Raw genomic sequence first — 13,217 nt, 5'->3', positions numbered from 1 at the left:
CCAGCTCCCGCGCAAACTTTCCCTGATTCTCGACTAGCTTACTCACCTCCGTGCTGAGTCGACCAAGTGCGCCATCTACCTGGGCTTCGAGGTGCACTTGCTTGTCCGTGAGCTCCTCGAGCCTCTCCTCCGCCTTGAACGCGTCGTCCAGGATCGGCTTGAGCTTGTCGAATCCTTTGGCGAGGGCATCGCTGTCGCGGATAGCAGTAGCGTAGGTGGCGAATGCGTACAGGGAGTCGCGCAGTTGGGCCTGGGTCGTGAGTTCTGCACAGAACAGTAGACCGCTGACCAGCGCGTCAATGCTCGGATCGCCCTCTGGGATGAGGGTGTATCGTCTCAGCACTTCATACGCCTTCGCTAGCGTGTCTGTCCGCCCTCTCGCGTCCTGGTTCTCCGTCGTCTTCCCTGCTTTCACGGCTGTGCTGGTCGGTCGGGCGCTAGGCGCCCTGGCGGTCGTCGGTGACGCTGTCGCTCTAGCAGTCTTCGACGTCCCATTCCCCTTCCCGGGGTTAGACATCTTGACTCTAAGGTTGCCTCAGAGTCTCTATGTATAGAATGGAGTTCTTTTTAGATCTCCACTAAAGCTGTCCGCACGTCTGTATGCCCCCCCTATGAGGCTTAGACCGTGGGAAAGTTGCCGCAGATGGTTGTAAGAAGCAAAGAGGGGCCAGAGTCCGAGTCAGCTGCAGCCCGCCTAGCGAAGCTTCAGAACAACCGGCAGCTCGCCCCGCGTCGTCACCAGGAAATCGCCCAGCCCGTCCACCCACTTCCTGCTGTCATACCCGTCCGCATAGCGCACCTCGAACGCCTGCAAGAGCGACGCGAGCGTCATGCGCATCTCTATCAGCGCGAGCGGCTTGCCCACGCAGTTGGCGGGGCCCGCGGAGAAGGAGAGGAACGCGCTCGGGTTGAGCGTGATGGACGGGTCGCTCTTCGCCAGGATCCAGCGCTCCGGCCAGAACACTTCCGGATTCGGCGAGAAGAAGCGCGGGTCGCGGTTGTACACGTACGGCGGGATGTAGACTCCCGTGCCCTCCGGGACGAACATCCTGCGCAGCACGTTCAGCACCTTCTGAGATGCGAGCAGCGGAACGAACGAACTCACTTTCCGCCGAGAAGTTGTCCCCCGCTGCCCGGAGTGGGCCCTCGTTGTAGAGAGGTCATCAGCGCGGGAAACAAGCGCAGCGTCTCGTTGCTGCCACGGAAGGACGGTCAGCAAGCAACGGTGCGCGACGCCGCGGGTCCACTCACATCACCGCATTCAGGTATTCCAGCTGCGCGAGCTTCGCGGAATCCGTCGGCATCTCCCCGCCAGGCGGGAACGCAGCGTCCAGCTCTGATTGTAAGCGCTTGTAGCACGTCGGGTGGCCCATGAGCAGATACAGGGCGTGCGTCAGGGAGGCGGCCGTGGTGTCCGAGCCTGCGACGATAGCCGTGACGGCGTTGGAGACCAAGACTGGGAGCGGGGGCGGGTCGTTGTCGATCTTCGCCTCGTCGTTCTGCCAGCACCGGTCGCTGAGGGTTAGTTCATGGCATTAGCAGAATCGCGCGGGAGGTACGCACGAGATGGTAGAACAGGTCATCGTGCACCGCACCCTCCTTGAGCCTCCTGAGGACCTGCTTGAAGGCGAACTCGCCGAGACCCTTTGCTCCCTTGGGGAGGAACGGGAGCCGCACGACGGCCTCGATGGTCCATGGCACATGCCCGGACAAGTTCGGAACGCTGCTCGCATGCATAAGTACGGCTAGGACGATGGCGTAGGAGTCTACCTGGCTACGTACAAGAGACTGTCTTCCATCATCTTCAGTACCCCGATCTTGTCACCGTCGCGAAGGAGATCAAAAGGGCCACCGAAACTGTGAATACGCAAGTCAGGTAAAGATGCCTTTCGACTGAGCGCGACTCACGCGAAATCTCCCATGAAGTCGAACCTACCGAACGAGCCATCAGCGACGGTGCTCTGGGCCCCAACAGCACACACTCACGAGAAACAGTCTATCCAGTACGCAATGTCCACCTCCGCAGCCTTCGAAGGGTTCGCGGCACAGCGCCCCTTTAGCTCGTCGACCAACTGGGACACCCGCCGAATCACAATCGGCTCGTACTTCTTCACGGAGGCGGTGGTGAACGCGCGGTTCCAGACTTTGCGCGCCTCCCCATGCACCTGCATGTTGCGCGAGCCCATGAGGTTGCCCTTTTGGATCCCGGCAGTGCCCTGACCCCGCTTGCCCGAGATGCGGCGCCCATCCCACACTAAAGTAAACCGTGAATTCAGCGTACACAGGTGAAGTGGGTCGACGTGACGTACTGGGGCCGCGTGGCATATTGAGTATGGAGGGAAGCAAGTCGGTGTCCACTATGGACAACACATTGGGGCCTACCGATACATGTCAGCTACGGGTTTCGGGGAGCCGCGCGCACCGAAGAGAGCTCACCGAGGCGCACGATTGGGCCATACTTGGCATGCATCTCCTTGAAGTAGAGATGCTGCTTGCCTCCGGCTGCGATGAACATCCCGCGGAAGTTCGTGAGCCTGCCGAGGAGCGGGCCCGGATACTTGTAGAGCGGATGGAATGGCGAAAGGCGGTAGGCGGTGATCGAGAAGAGGAGGAAAGCGTAGAAAGAAGCATAGCCGACCAGGATGGCGAGTGGCGTCGAGGCAAGGGGGACGCGGAGCAAGGCCACAGGTACTGCAGGCAGCACACCAAGCAGTATTCCAAGCGAAACGAGGTCTGTCGGCTCGTATCTCTTGAACCACAGATGGGCAAGCTAGTATTATTGTGAGTCGTACACGCGTCGACCGGGCAATATGGCAGGCTACTGACCAATGCTAACCCAGCGTCGGCGAGCAGGCCATCTTGAATAGGCGCGAGCGCGGCGACGAGTGCAGTGGCACTATCCGCCATTGCGTTGAGACCGTCAGAAGACATACGTACGTGCCCGCCTGTCGTCTGCTCATATAAGCCTGCGCGTACGCAGCGGGGAATGCAGAGCTGGCGGACGCGCAACGCGAGGAACCTGTGCGGCCACGGGCATCGCCGCAGATGCCACGGCAGAAGGACCGCACACAGAAGCACACGCGAAGCTGCAAATTGGAGACCGAGCGCTGGTGCGGATGGGCATCGGGGTCCGGACAGGCAGCTGTCCTGATGTAGGGCGAAGATGACAAGGCCCAGATGTTGACCGCCGCCGAAGCCGCAGCTTGTGTGATACTCGCCGCTCAGGCTGACAGCCGCGTTATCTCTTGCACTCTATTCTGTTCTCGCAGTCAGAAGCAAGAGAAGACCTTAGACAACAGTCCTCGTCGGGCGGAAGCTTAGCTAAGCTGCTGGGTCACCGTGGGGCGTCTTGTATGGAGGACGACAAGGACAAGGTTCGATCGCAGTTCACATATCATGCGGAAGACGACAATGCTGTGATGAACCCCAGCTTCCATTCCTGTGATGCACCTCTCCTGGATTGGGCGAGGAGGAGGCTCGCACATGCGTGCGCTGCGTGGGACGCGACCATCTGAGTCCATCTCTGCGGGCGTCCTGCAGCAGAACTTCACATCGTGGGAGGCGCTATCCATACCTGTCTAAATCTACATTTGAGCCGCACACCTACGGCGTGGGTTCCTGTCGGACCGACTGTACCAGTACACTGCAAAAGCTCTGCCACTGCCAGAAGAACTCAGTGTGTTTTCGGAAGCAGTGGCAAGATGCTGACTCGCGTACCAAGAATGTCTATGCACACTGCTGGGACATGTGGGGCTCAAACCGGTCAAGACGATCACTATATGTAGTGCATCCCGTTGTAGCGACGCCCTAGTCGAAGGGAGAAAGACTCGAGAGGAGAGACCAGGAGAAACCGCGAGATTGCCCGATTCAACTTGTCTGTAGGATTACAAATCGTGTTTGACATTCCCACGCACCGTATAAGGCATAAGTGCATCGGACATGTCAATGCGGCAGCGCCGAGCCCAAACTTGAACCGAGCCGCTCATCCACCTCGACTACTTTGGCATTTAGTACTCTCGCTCGACTCCTGACGAGTCTGAGGGCATTGAAGGTGGCTGTTGGAGACGATGTAGACACGAAGGTACAGATTCTGCGACAGCAGACTAAGGTGAATTATGCCGTTCTACCTACACTGCGACGCGCATGCAACGTGTACGTGTAACGCGTAAAAATGGGAAGTATGGCAGATATCGATACGGTCCGCACACTCTGCTAGTTCGACAGAGTAGCTGCAATCGCACAAGGTCGCGAAGCACACGGAAAACAATAGCAAGCCTCCCTAGACATTACTATCCGTTCGACTCGGACCGGAGACCAGGTCGCCTACATTCCCGTCCGAGACCGCAGACGGGTCCTTAGCGATAGAGGTCCGATCCTGAGCGTACTGTGTGCTTCTCCCGGGATTGGTCCCTAGCAGAATATTCTCCGTACTATGGATGACACGCGCTCTGGTGTCCTCCGACCATGCCTTCCCGGTGGTCAGCCGCGAGATGATGAGGAACGCAGAAACGGCCTGCGCCAGCGACACTAACGTCAGCGCGGCCAACCCGAGCACCCGACAAGGCGCAACGCACCTGCACCGAGTTGACGAGGTTGAGGAAGACGTTGGACACGGGGCTGTCAACGCCGAACGACACGAGGAACGTCAGGGCGAAGGCGGCGTAGAGCACGGCAGACTCTATTATGATTGCTGCGATGTTGGAATACGGCGTCGCATGGTGCGCGCCGAGCAGCCTCGATATGCGGTGCCGGAATGCGAGCAGACGCGCCGCGATCGCGAGCGTGAGGAGGATGTTGAGCGCGAGCGAGATGGTGTAGTACGCGAGCGTGAGGTCTGCCACTGCGAAGGGCGTGGAGTTGGGTGTGTCCGCTATCTCGGCCAAATCATGTAGCACGACGCTACCGAGGACTGCGAGGGACGCAAACTTGTGTCAGGAGATGCTACGACGCGGCAAGATCACGAACGTACTGATGGACGCAAGAAGCATGAGGCAAGGGAGAACGAGCATCGCCTGGAACCACGGCCTGCTGACGTCGCTGAAGATGACGATGAATCGCCAGACCTACAGCCAACATAGTTGAGTCTACCCGATGAAGGCGGAGAACATACTCCTACCAGGAAAGCGTCAAGAAGCCAATTGCTCACTACCCACGAAACACTGTTCGTCAATCCAACCGTGTCAGAGAACATTGCATTGAGGTACGCTCCCGGTCCCCCCGGGTAGTTTCGGTACTCGATAAAGGCTTGCTGGGTGATGAGAGAATTCGTGATCATGAAGATCGTGCCGAGTCCGAAGATGATCGTAATGAATATTAGAAGGCATACATGCCGTTTGAGGTTAGACCGGTCCATGTTCTGGAGGAGCGCGAGGAAACATGTCGCGAAGAGCGTGAGTTCGACACCGTAAGGTATGTTCTCCAGGACGTTTGACTGTAGCCATATCTTTTCGAGGTAGATCTCGTAGTCCGTCTCGTTAGGAGCCCACGAACTTGACATCGTCTGTACGCGATACTAAGTGAGCGCAACGCAGTGAGATGCAAAACACTCACGACTGAGCTGAGCGCACAGAAGGACCAACCAAGGCAGGCGGACGCCTATGTAGCACGTCCCTAGCAGGTCATATGGCAGCGCTGACCGAAAGACTCGGGGAGGCAAGCTGACGTCGCCCACAGATGGATTTTGTCATCCGACATGCGGCAGGGGCTCGTAGCGAAGTCCGTGACAGACAAAGCAGGATGTGGGATGATCTGGGTAAGTTCCAGACGATGAAGCGTCTCTTCCGAGATGGAAGAGGTCGACAAGCACACTCGGTGACAGGGGTCCAAGCGAAAACAATGCGGAAACGACTGTTCCGATCTCCGTTCCTACCTTCGTACAGGATCAGAGATATGCGTGTGTATGCGACAGCATCGACCCGACCTTATCATGAAAGCTTTCAAACAGCAGTCAAACACCCCCAAAAATTTACACAGGGTTTGACATCAGGCGGGAATCGGTGACCACGGAGTCCGCCTGTCTGTAACCTAAAGCCTGAATCTGCCCGGTACGGAGCAGCTATGGCGATCCTCTTGAGACTATGAGGCTGATCAGCAACCTACATGAATTCGTAACGCATTATAGCAACGCGGGGGTCAAATCCTCACCGGGGTTCTTGTGCGGTCTCCATTTACATAAGGGGGAGTACAGCCTGAGAGTCGTCGAGCGTTGCAATCCATGAGCCGAAGGCGTGCCTGGTATTACAACACCTGGTCGTCGAAGGCTGCCTTCGTGGCGCCATGACAGGACTACTGATGCGGCCCCTGGTACAGAACTGTAGAATCAATGCAACGTATGTCCAGCAGCAAGGATACCGGTTGCCACCAAAATAAACTTCCCACCGTACCTTCCGTCCAGCGCGCGGCTGACCTAACCTCGGTGTCATTCCTCCTGCCCTTCGCTATTCAACACCTCCGTCTGCCTGGTACACGTTTTGACAGATCAGTGAATCACCGCTGAGTTTCGCCGAAGATGAACACGGTGTAGTCCAGAGAAGAGACTTGTATCCCTCAAGCTCAAGTTCAACGCCGCGATAGGAAGGCCCGGATCGCGCTATCCTGGGCACGGGCAGGGGTGGGATATGTACTGTCACGATTGCAGCCTTCGAAAGAGATTGTGCAAAGGAGGAGGAGTGAGTCTACATAGACATGCACGCTCTGTGAATCGAGTTCATTGTCCAAATGTTCAAGCTTCAAGAGTTGCGTACTGTGGCAGTCACGTGATTCGGACGATACAGAAATTAGAACTCAGACAATTCGAAAGTTGAAACGGGTTCGAAATTGTAACGTATCGTGTCCTTGACTCTTCTACCATGGGTCCGTAGCAATGGCAAACTCACGTCACGGTATGCACGTCTAGATCTACCCTCCAACACAACTGACAGGCGTGCCATGATCGCAGTACCCCTTTCAACGGGCCTTCCACGTTGGCACGCGTCGTGATCATAACGTAAACTTCGCATCTCTGAAGTCATGTATGATGGTAAGTACTGTACATCTTGAGTGGTCCTATCCAAGTCCTACCCATATCTTCTGTGGTTCAGGCACCTACACCGCTCGTGTGTCATTGGACCGCAGAACCCGAGCCAGCGTCAGCGCTGCCATCTCACTTCCCAGCCCTCTGGCGCTACGCCCAGCTTCTGAATCTCCATACATGCACGCTCGGGGATCTCTGGACTGAGCCATGCACCCCATTGTGCGGTTCTCTGGCCCACTATCATAACTGACAGCAGGTCTCATGATGCGCTGATATGTTGCCGCCGATTTGACCTTTCTCCTCATTCGCTGAACATCCGCGAAACTTAGTGTTCATAGTTGACATTCGCACCGATCTGTCAGGGAGCCTGAGACTGACGTTGCGCATGCAGTATTTTGGGGGCCAGTTCCGTGCCTCCGTCCGTCAATCGCCTGGGAATGGCATAGCCATGATGTCGATCCCGTATCATGGCCGACGATTACTGCAAGGTGACTTCTGTATGGCGGAAGAAAACCAGATAGTGAACCCGTCTCCGGTACTCGTAGAACCACTACGGACGTGAGTGCTGTCTAGAAATGATGAAGATTCTCGGGACTATTCCTGCATAGCGCCAAGGCTACCTTACCGGAGCGTGCGTTCCATATGATGTATCTCGATGATCTGCGCGCCCGAGCGTATAACAGCATCTGTATGGTCGCAACAGATGCGCCCTCCCTCCCTCAATAACGGTCACTGCGTGATCAGCTAGGTCGTGAGTCATTGCGCTGTCTCCTCACTGTATCTAATCATGTTCAACACAGACAATGTCGAATTCATGGGCTCCCAATGAGACGGCCTCCGAGATTTACCTCGACAAGATATGGCTTCAGTCTAACATCCTGGAGAATATACCCTATGGTGTCGAGCTCACACTCTTCTTCATGTGCTTCATGGCCTTGCTCCAGAACATGGACCGCTACAACTTCAAGCGACAGATATTTCTCTTGGTGTTCATCACAATCATCTTCGGGCTGGGCACCGTCTTCATGATCACCAACTCTCTGCTCACCCAGCAAGCCTTCATCGAGAACCGAAACTTCCCAGGTGGACCGGGAGCGTACCTCAACGCCATGTTCTCCGACACCGTTGGCCTGACGAGCAGCGTGTCTTGGGTGGTGAGCAACTGGTTACTCGACATATTCTTGGTAGGAGTTTATCTCTACGCCCGTCGCCAGAACACAGTGCTGAACAACTCATATCGCAGGTCTGGAGGTTCCTGGTCTTTTATAGCGAGTTTCGCAAGTCGTGGCTTGTGGCACCTTTGCTTGCCGCTCCCTGTATCATGGTCATGGCCTCTATTAGTACGTAGACGAACACCATGAGATGCGACGTTAGTTTACTTACACACACACTCAGCAATCGGGATCGTCGTCCTCAAGGACATGGCCAATTTCAACGATAGCGCAGATTCTACACCGTTCGTAGTCGCGAACCTCACTCTCTCTTACTACGTCATCTCGCTCGCGGCCAACATCCTCGTCTCCCTCCTGATCGCCGGCCGTCTGCTTGTCTATCGCCGCCGCATTCTCGCCGTGCTCGGCGTGCCCCACGCGAGCCTTTACGCCAATATCGCGACGATTGTCGTCGAATCGGCGGTGCTCTATTCCGCCTTCGCAATCACGTTCCTCGTGACGTTTGGGTTGGGCGTCGAGGTTGCCGACTTCTTCCTCAACTACGTCAACTCTATTCAGGTATGTGCCACTCTCCAGGTATTCTAAAAATAGCGCTGAGTGCAGCCTCGTCACGGCTGACTTGCAGGCGATCTGCTCCTACCTCATTATATACCGGGTGGCAAAGGGCCAGGCTTGGACCGAAGAGACGAGCACGAAGATGAAGAATAAGGAGGAGAAAGGATTCAGGATTGGTACTACCGCGAGCATTCATTTTGCCCACAACTCCTCGGCGGACGTCACCGACTCGACGCTGACATCGAGCAAGCACACCGAGGGTTTCATGGTTTAAAGTGATGTTCAGCGGGGGAAGATGCACCACAGGGTGTAGCAACGGACGCATGATGTCACATAGGTATCTCTGGCCCGGGAATAGAATTCAGCGCGAGAGCAGTTTTGTTCTGTTGGTATCGCTACGATCGGCATATATACCTTGGATGCCTCATTCTGAGTGTCTTCAATTTGGTCGATGGTAATTTAATCTAAACGTGCTGCTCGGTCCTGACGACAGTGCTCGTTGACTTTGAGCGGAAACGACGCAAGAAAACAATTCCTTGAGGGTGTAGCAGGGGGAAACTCATTTGCGAGGACAAGACCTCAGCCATTTCATTTTCAGATTCGTCGTATGTCTGCAAAGTTGTGTGGCCATCACTCCGCCGATGATTTGCTTCGCGCTCAATAACTGTTCGTACCGATCGCTCGCACAGCCTAAAAACTGTGGACTTGACCGCTGTGACAACTTATGACCCTGGAGCTCAGATCAGTGTATGACATATTGTGAGAGACACACCACATGGTGGGCTAGTGATTCCCGTGGGATCCCCGACTCCTCCCGAAGGGAGGGAGGGCTCTGTCAAGTAGAAACGATATTGCGCCGGGGATGCCGTGTCGCCGTGGGAAACCTTCGTCCATATATGGTACGCGCGATACCGCATAGGGAAACTGTCCACATGCAAGCCGTGCGCTCGCGTCTGACCGAGGCTCTGCCTGGCTCTGTGTTCCGCTCGTGCGGCCGGATCTTCCTCCGGTTTTTTCCGAGCATATATAACATGCCTCCTGCCACTATGATCGAGACATTCACTTCAACACATCTTGTCTTCCCCCCTGAAGCAGCTGCCATTTCCATGTCACAACAACTAACTAGTATTGCCCCTACTTCCCAACTACCAGATAGGGCCTTGGGCTCAATACTAGTTTTACCAGACAGTGTCTCAGGCCCACTACCAGTTTTACCAGATGATTCTGCAGACTATATACCAGTCTCATCATCAGACAGCATACCACATACAATTGCAAGTGTCCCTAATGACACAGTCCCAGGCATCATGAATAGCAATCCTTCATGGTTCTATTATACTGATGATTATTACCTGCAGCAATTACAATCCCTTACCAGAGCTGAATTATGGGCTGCTGTTTGTACATGTGTTGATCAGACACAAGGTATCAGGCAATCCAAAGCATCTTTGGCTAAGCAACTACTGCAGCATTTCAACTCATCTAAAGTGTTATTGGCAAATATGTCAGATGTTCTCCTGTGCCAAACATGCAACTGCTCTCTGCTGCTCAGTTCACCATTCCACTGTAGATATATAATTTTGAAGCATTACTATATACAATTATATGGCTGCAAGATTCTGAAATGTCTATGCCAATCTCCTATGCTTTCCAGTATAGCACATGATGTTGCTCATTCAAGTACAGTTCCTGATATAGACCCTCATATTCTCAGCCAACTGAAATGTTTAGACAAGGACATTTTAGATCATTGTTACACCATATTTCAGACTGACTACATGAAGAGCAAAACAAGAGCAATGCAAATACTGGTTTCCAAGATATTGGCCATTAAGCAATATATCAGTGACTTGAGTATTGCTGAAGTGTACCAACAATACTTCACAGCTGTGACATACAGTGGCAACACGTTACCTAATGTGCCAAAGCCATGCAATATTGTTGAAAGTATCTTGATTGCATACTATGGTGATGCTGTGATAAATGCAATATTCCATAACACACTCCCAGAAATAAGGAAACAGCAGCAAGTTCAGTATCAAAGAGACTATAGAAGGTTGAAAAGACAAGACAAGAGCATACAACTAAAGCAATCATACCTCAGTGAAGAAATGAATTGGCCTACCATACCTAGCACTGAGACTGAGCTACAGTGTGCATACAATTATTGGAAAGCAACACAATGGCATTCTCCTCTCATCTGCTCTGTGTACTCTAGCAGTGCCCATAGATTGAAAACAAAGATCTATGATATGAATCAAATCCCCAACATAGTGCATAACATGTCTGTTTTGCAGGTACATGACCCATGGATTATTCAGAAATGCATTGTACAACAAAATTCCAATGAATTCTTGTATGGAAATGAATTGGATGGCTTCATGTTGGATAAAAAAAGGGCTGCTATGCAGTGATCCTATCAATCACAGAATAGCACTATGTTCAGACTGCTACAATTCCCTAAAGAAACCAGCTATGCCCAGATATGCACTGGCAAATAATCTATATAGAGGTTATCTTCCTACTGAATTTTGTGACCTTACATGGGTTGAAGAGATGGCATGTGCTATTTATCATATCACTGCCCATGTAACCCATTTGTATGGATCTTCAGAACCTGGACAGCCAAAGATTTTTCATGGAAGCACCATAACACATGATATGTATGTCATATCAACAACAACAGTGCTTCCTAGAACTCCTGCAGACATCACTGGGTATCTCTCAGTTGTATTTATTGGACCTCATAAAATCAAAGCCAGTGACCTGGGCAATACATTCAGAGTGCAAAAAGCCAAAATATGGCATTTTCTTCTTTGGTTGAAGCACCATAACAAATTATATGAGCAGATCCTGTTGGATCAGAGTAACATAGATCAATTTCCAGATGATGGTGTTCTTCCTGGTGTTGATGCTCAATTCATCCAAGACATTCACCAAAAAAGTGATGAAATCTTCCAAGAAGAAGCAGCAGGTTTTACAGAACGTCCTGCAGAGGCTTTTATGCATGACAACTCTAAACATGCAGATGATCAACCAACTGTACTGCTGGAACATACAGGTGTATCTGACCCAGAAGGAGACAGCATTAGTATACAGTAGTGATGCTGATACTTATGTTCCGCTTTAGGTCTATGTTGTACCACTAAAAGCGGAGTTTAAGATCTATGTAGATTATTGTATCATCTTATCTACACCACCCTCACTGCTCAATCGATGTTCATTCATAATACAGTTCAGGCACCCACATGGAGTCGGGGACGGCGCTTGCGCCGCTACAGGAATTTCTACAACAGTATGTCAACGTAGTGTCGCAGTGGTACCGGTGGTGATGATCGCTCGTATCGCTGCCGATTGCCTGTTCGTGCCTTCATGAGAGAGGTATGGCTAGATGAAGAATCCGGACACGTTGATATCAAAGGAAGCGACGATGAGATGAGATGGGCCCTTACATTCCAAACCCGCCGACGGACGGCAACACTGTATTGGGGACTGGTTCGGGGAACGTTTGTCAAAGATATGCTCGGAATGATTGCCTGCGTGAGGATTTCTGGGCCACACGGTCTACGCTTCTACCGAGGGCGGTGAGTCAACCCGGACCTGTCGTTCAGTGCTACACCGTCGGGTGCGCAGGCGATGGTCTGTATCAACATTCGTTGCGAATATATCGCAAGCACAAAGTACTTGGAGTCGTACAAGATGTCGCAAATTGTACACGGTATCGAAGCCTGCCACTGAGGTTGGGCCTCGCAGAAGCTTGATGAAGCCTTCCGCGGATGACGGACTTACATCTAACTCCCTGGCTTGTCGGAGACCTTTTTGCGACCGGTAGGTATGCCAGTGGTCTTCTTGAGCATTGAATTGCGTGTGAGTCTTCAAAGCCTGACCATTCGACTCGGGATAGGAACAGCTTACCTCGCAGCTACCAGCTACGCCTGACGTGAGAGTAATCTATCCGAGTCCTCCGTTATCACAGGGTATCTTGGCGCATTCGCGCCTGCAGTCCCGGTCTCTTCTTCTTGGGGCAGAAACCAGTATGCAACAATATCAATAGGACCTGGACCCATATCACCTCACCATGCAACTGAGAATCCACCGGTCACTTGCCTGAGTAAGAAGTGATGCAGTATCAAGCTCGAACGCAGCACCTTTAATGTGATTGGAGGTTGTTTTCGCCCTAGGAAGGCTGAGCTGGTACGATATTAGCTGAAGATGATCGATGATGGTTGATCTCAGCTCAGAACAGCTCACAACAGTACTGAAGTACTGGAAAATTCTCCTCTCCTCCTCCGAGCCTCGTACTTACCGGTGAGCCACCTGCATACGTAAGCGGAAATCGCCATGTCTCGGCTCGGCAGTTTCCGCTGCGTTGATGTTCATCCGGCAACTACCGTTACGCAACGTTCCTCATTCTTCTCACCTACAATGATACCGGGGTTGGTTACTGAGGTAGACTGAGGTACCGCGGGACGTCATGA

The 13,217-nt window shown here is 52.9% G+C and overlaps 4 protein-coding genes across 4 annotated transcripts; 2 read left to right on the top strand and 2 right to left on the bottom strand.

Moving 5' to 3' along the window:
* Positions 1–605: 605 nt before the first annotated feature.
* On the bottom strand, positions 606–3,286 carry C8Q71DRAFT_431149 (cytochrome P450). The gene is made up of 10 exons (XM_047918505.1): positions 2,827–3,286; positions 2,437–2,770; positions 2,310–2,378; positions 1,987–2,254; positions 1,909–1,932; positions 1,783–1,857; positions 1,564–1,723; positions 1,252–1,499; positions 1,106–1,195; positions 606–1,049 (listed from the first exon to the last, which is right to left on the bottom strand). The coding sequence occupies exons 1-10, from the start codon at positions 2,929–2,931 to the stop codon at positions 695–697; spliced, it is 1,728 nt and encodes a 575-aa protein (XP_047782397.1). The 5' UTR covers positions 2,932–3,286; the 3' UTR covers positions 606–694.
* Positions 3,287–4,279: 993 nt separating this feature from the next.
* C8Q71DRAFT_854778 (uncharacterized protein) lies at positions 4,280–5,497 on the bottom strand (the record flags this gene model as incomplete). The annotated part of the gene is made up of 4 exons (XM_047927105.1): positions 4,280–4,513; positions 4,575–4,909; positions 4,970–5,063; positions 5,117–5,497. The coding sequence occupies 4 exons, from the start codon at positions 5,495–5,497 to the stop codon at positions 4,280–4,282; spliced, it is 1,044 nt and encodes a 347-aa protein (XP_047782396.1).
* A 2,318-nt stretch (positions 5,498–7,815) lies between these two features.
* On the top strand, positions 7,816–9,013 carry C8Q71DRAFT_854777 (uncharacterized protein; the record flags this gene model as incomplete). The annotated part of the gene is made up of 4 exons (XM_047927104.1): positions 7,816–8,196; positions 8,256–8,352; positions 8,408–8,742; positions 8,810–9,013. The coding sequence occupies 4 exons, from the start codon at positions 7,816–7,818 to the stop codon at positions 9,011–9,013; spliced, it is 1,017 nt and encodes a 338-aa protein (XP_047782395.1).
* A 1,740-nt stretch (positions 9,014–10,753) lies between these two features.
* Positions 10,754–11,943, top strand: C8Q71DRAFT_829883 (uncharacterized protein). The gene has a single exon (XM_047926346.1). It carries the CDS (start codon positions 11,041–11,043, stop codon positions 11,839–11,841), a length of 801 nt encoding a protein of 266 aa, XP_047782394.1. The 5' UTR covers positions 10,754–11,040; the 3' UTR covers positions 11,842–11,943.
* The last annotated feature ends 1,274 nt before the right edge of the window (positions 11,944–13,217 follow it).

This window comes from Rhodofomes roseus (genome assembly GCF_022264815.1).
Source record: "Rhodofomes roseus strain CIRM-BRFM 1785 chromosome Unknown C8Q71scaffold_4, whole genome shotgun sequence".
Taxonomy (NCBI): domain Eukaryota; kingdom Fungi; phylum Basidiomycota; class Agaricomycetes; order Polyporales; family Fomitopsidaceae; genus Rhodofomes; species Rhodofomes roseus.
This window is presented reverse-complemented; position numbering and strand designations above follow the sequence as displayed.

Coding starts and splice junctions, on each gene's coding strand:
- C8Q71DRAFT_431149 (XM_047918505.1), bottom strand. CDS start 2,931: ATGTCTTCTGACGGTCTCAACGCAATGGCGGATAGTGCCACTGCACTC. Junction 2,771..2,826: donor CCGACGCTGGGTTAGCATTG/GTCAGTAGCCTG, acceptor CAATAATACTAG/CTTGCCCATCTGTGGTTCAA. Junction 1,050..1,105: donor GGACAACTTCTCGGCGGAAA/GTGAGTTCGTTC, acceptor CGTGCTGCGCAG/GATGTTCGTCCCGGAGGGCA.
- C8Q71DRAFT_829883 (XM_047926346.1), top strand. CDS start 11,041: ATGACCCATGGATTATTCAGAAATGCATTGTACAACAAAATTCCAATG.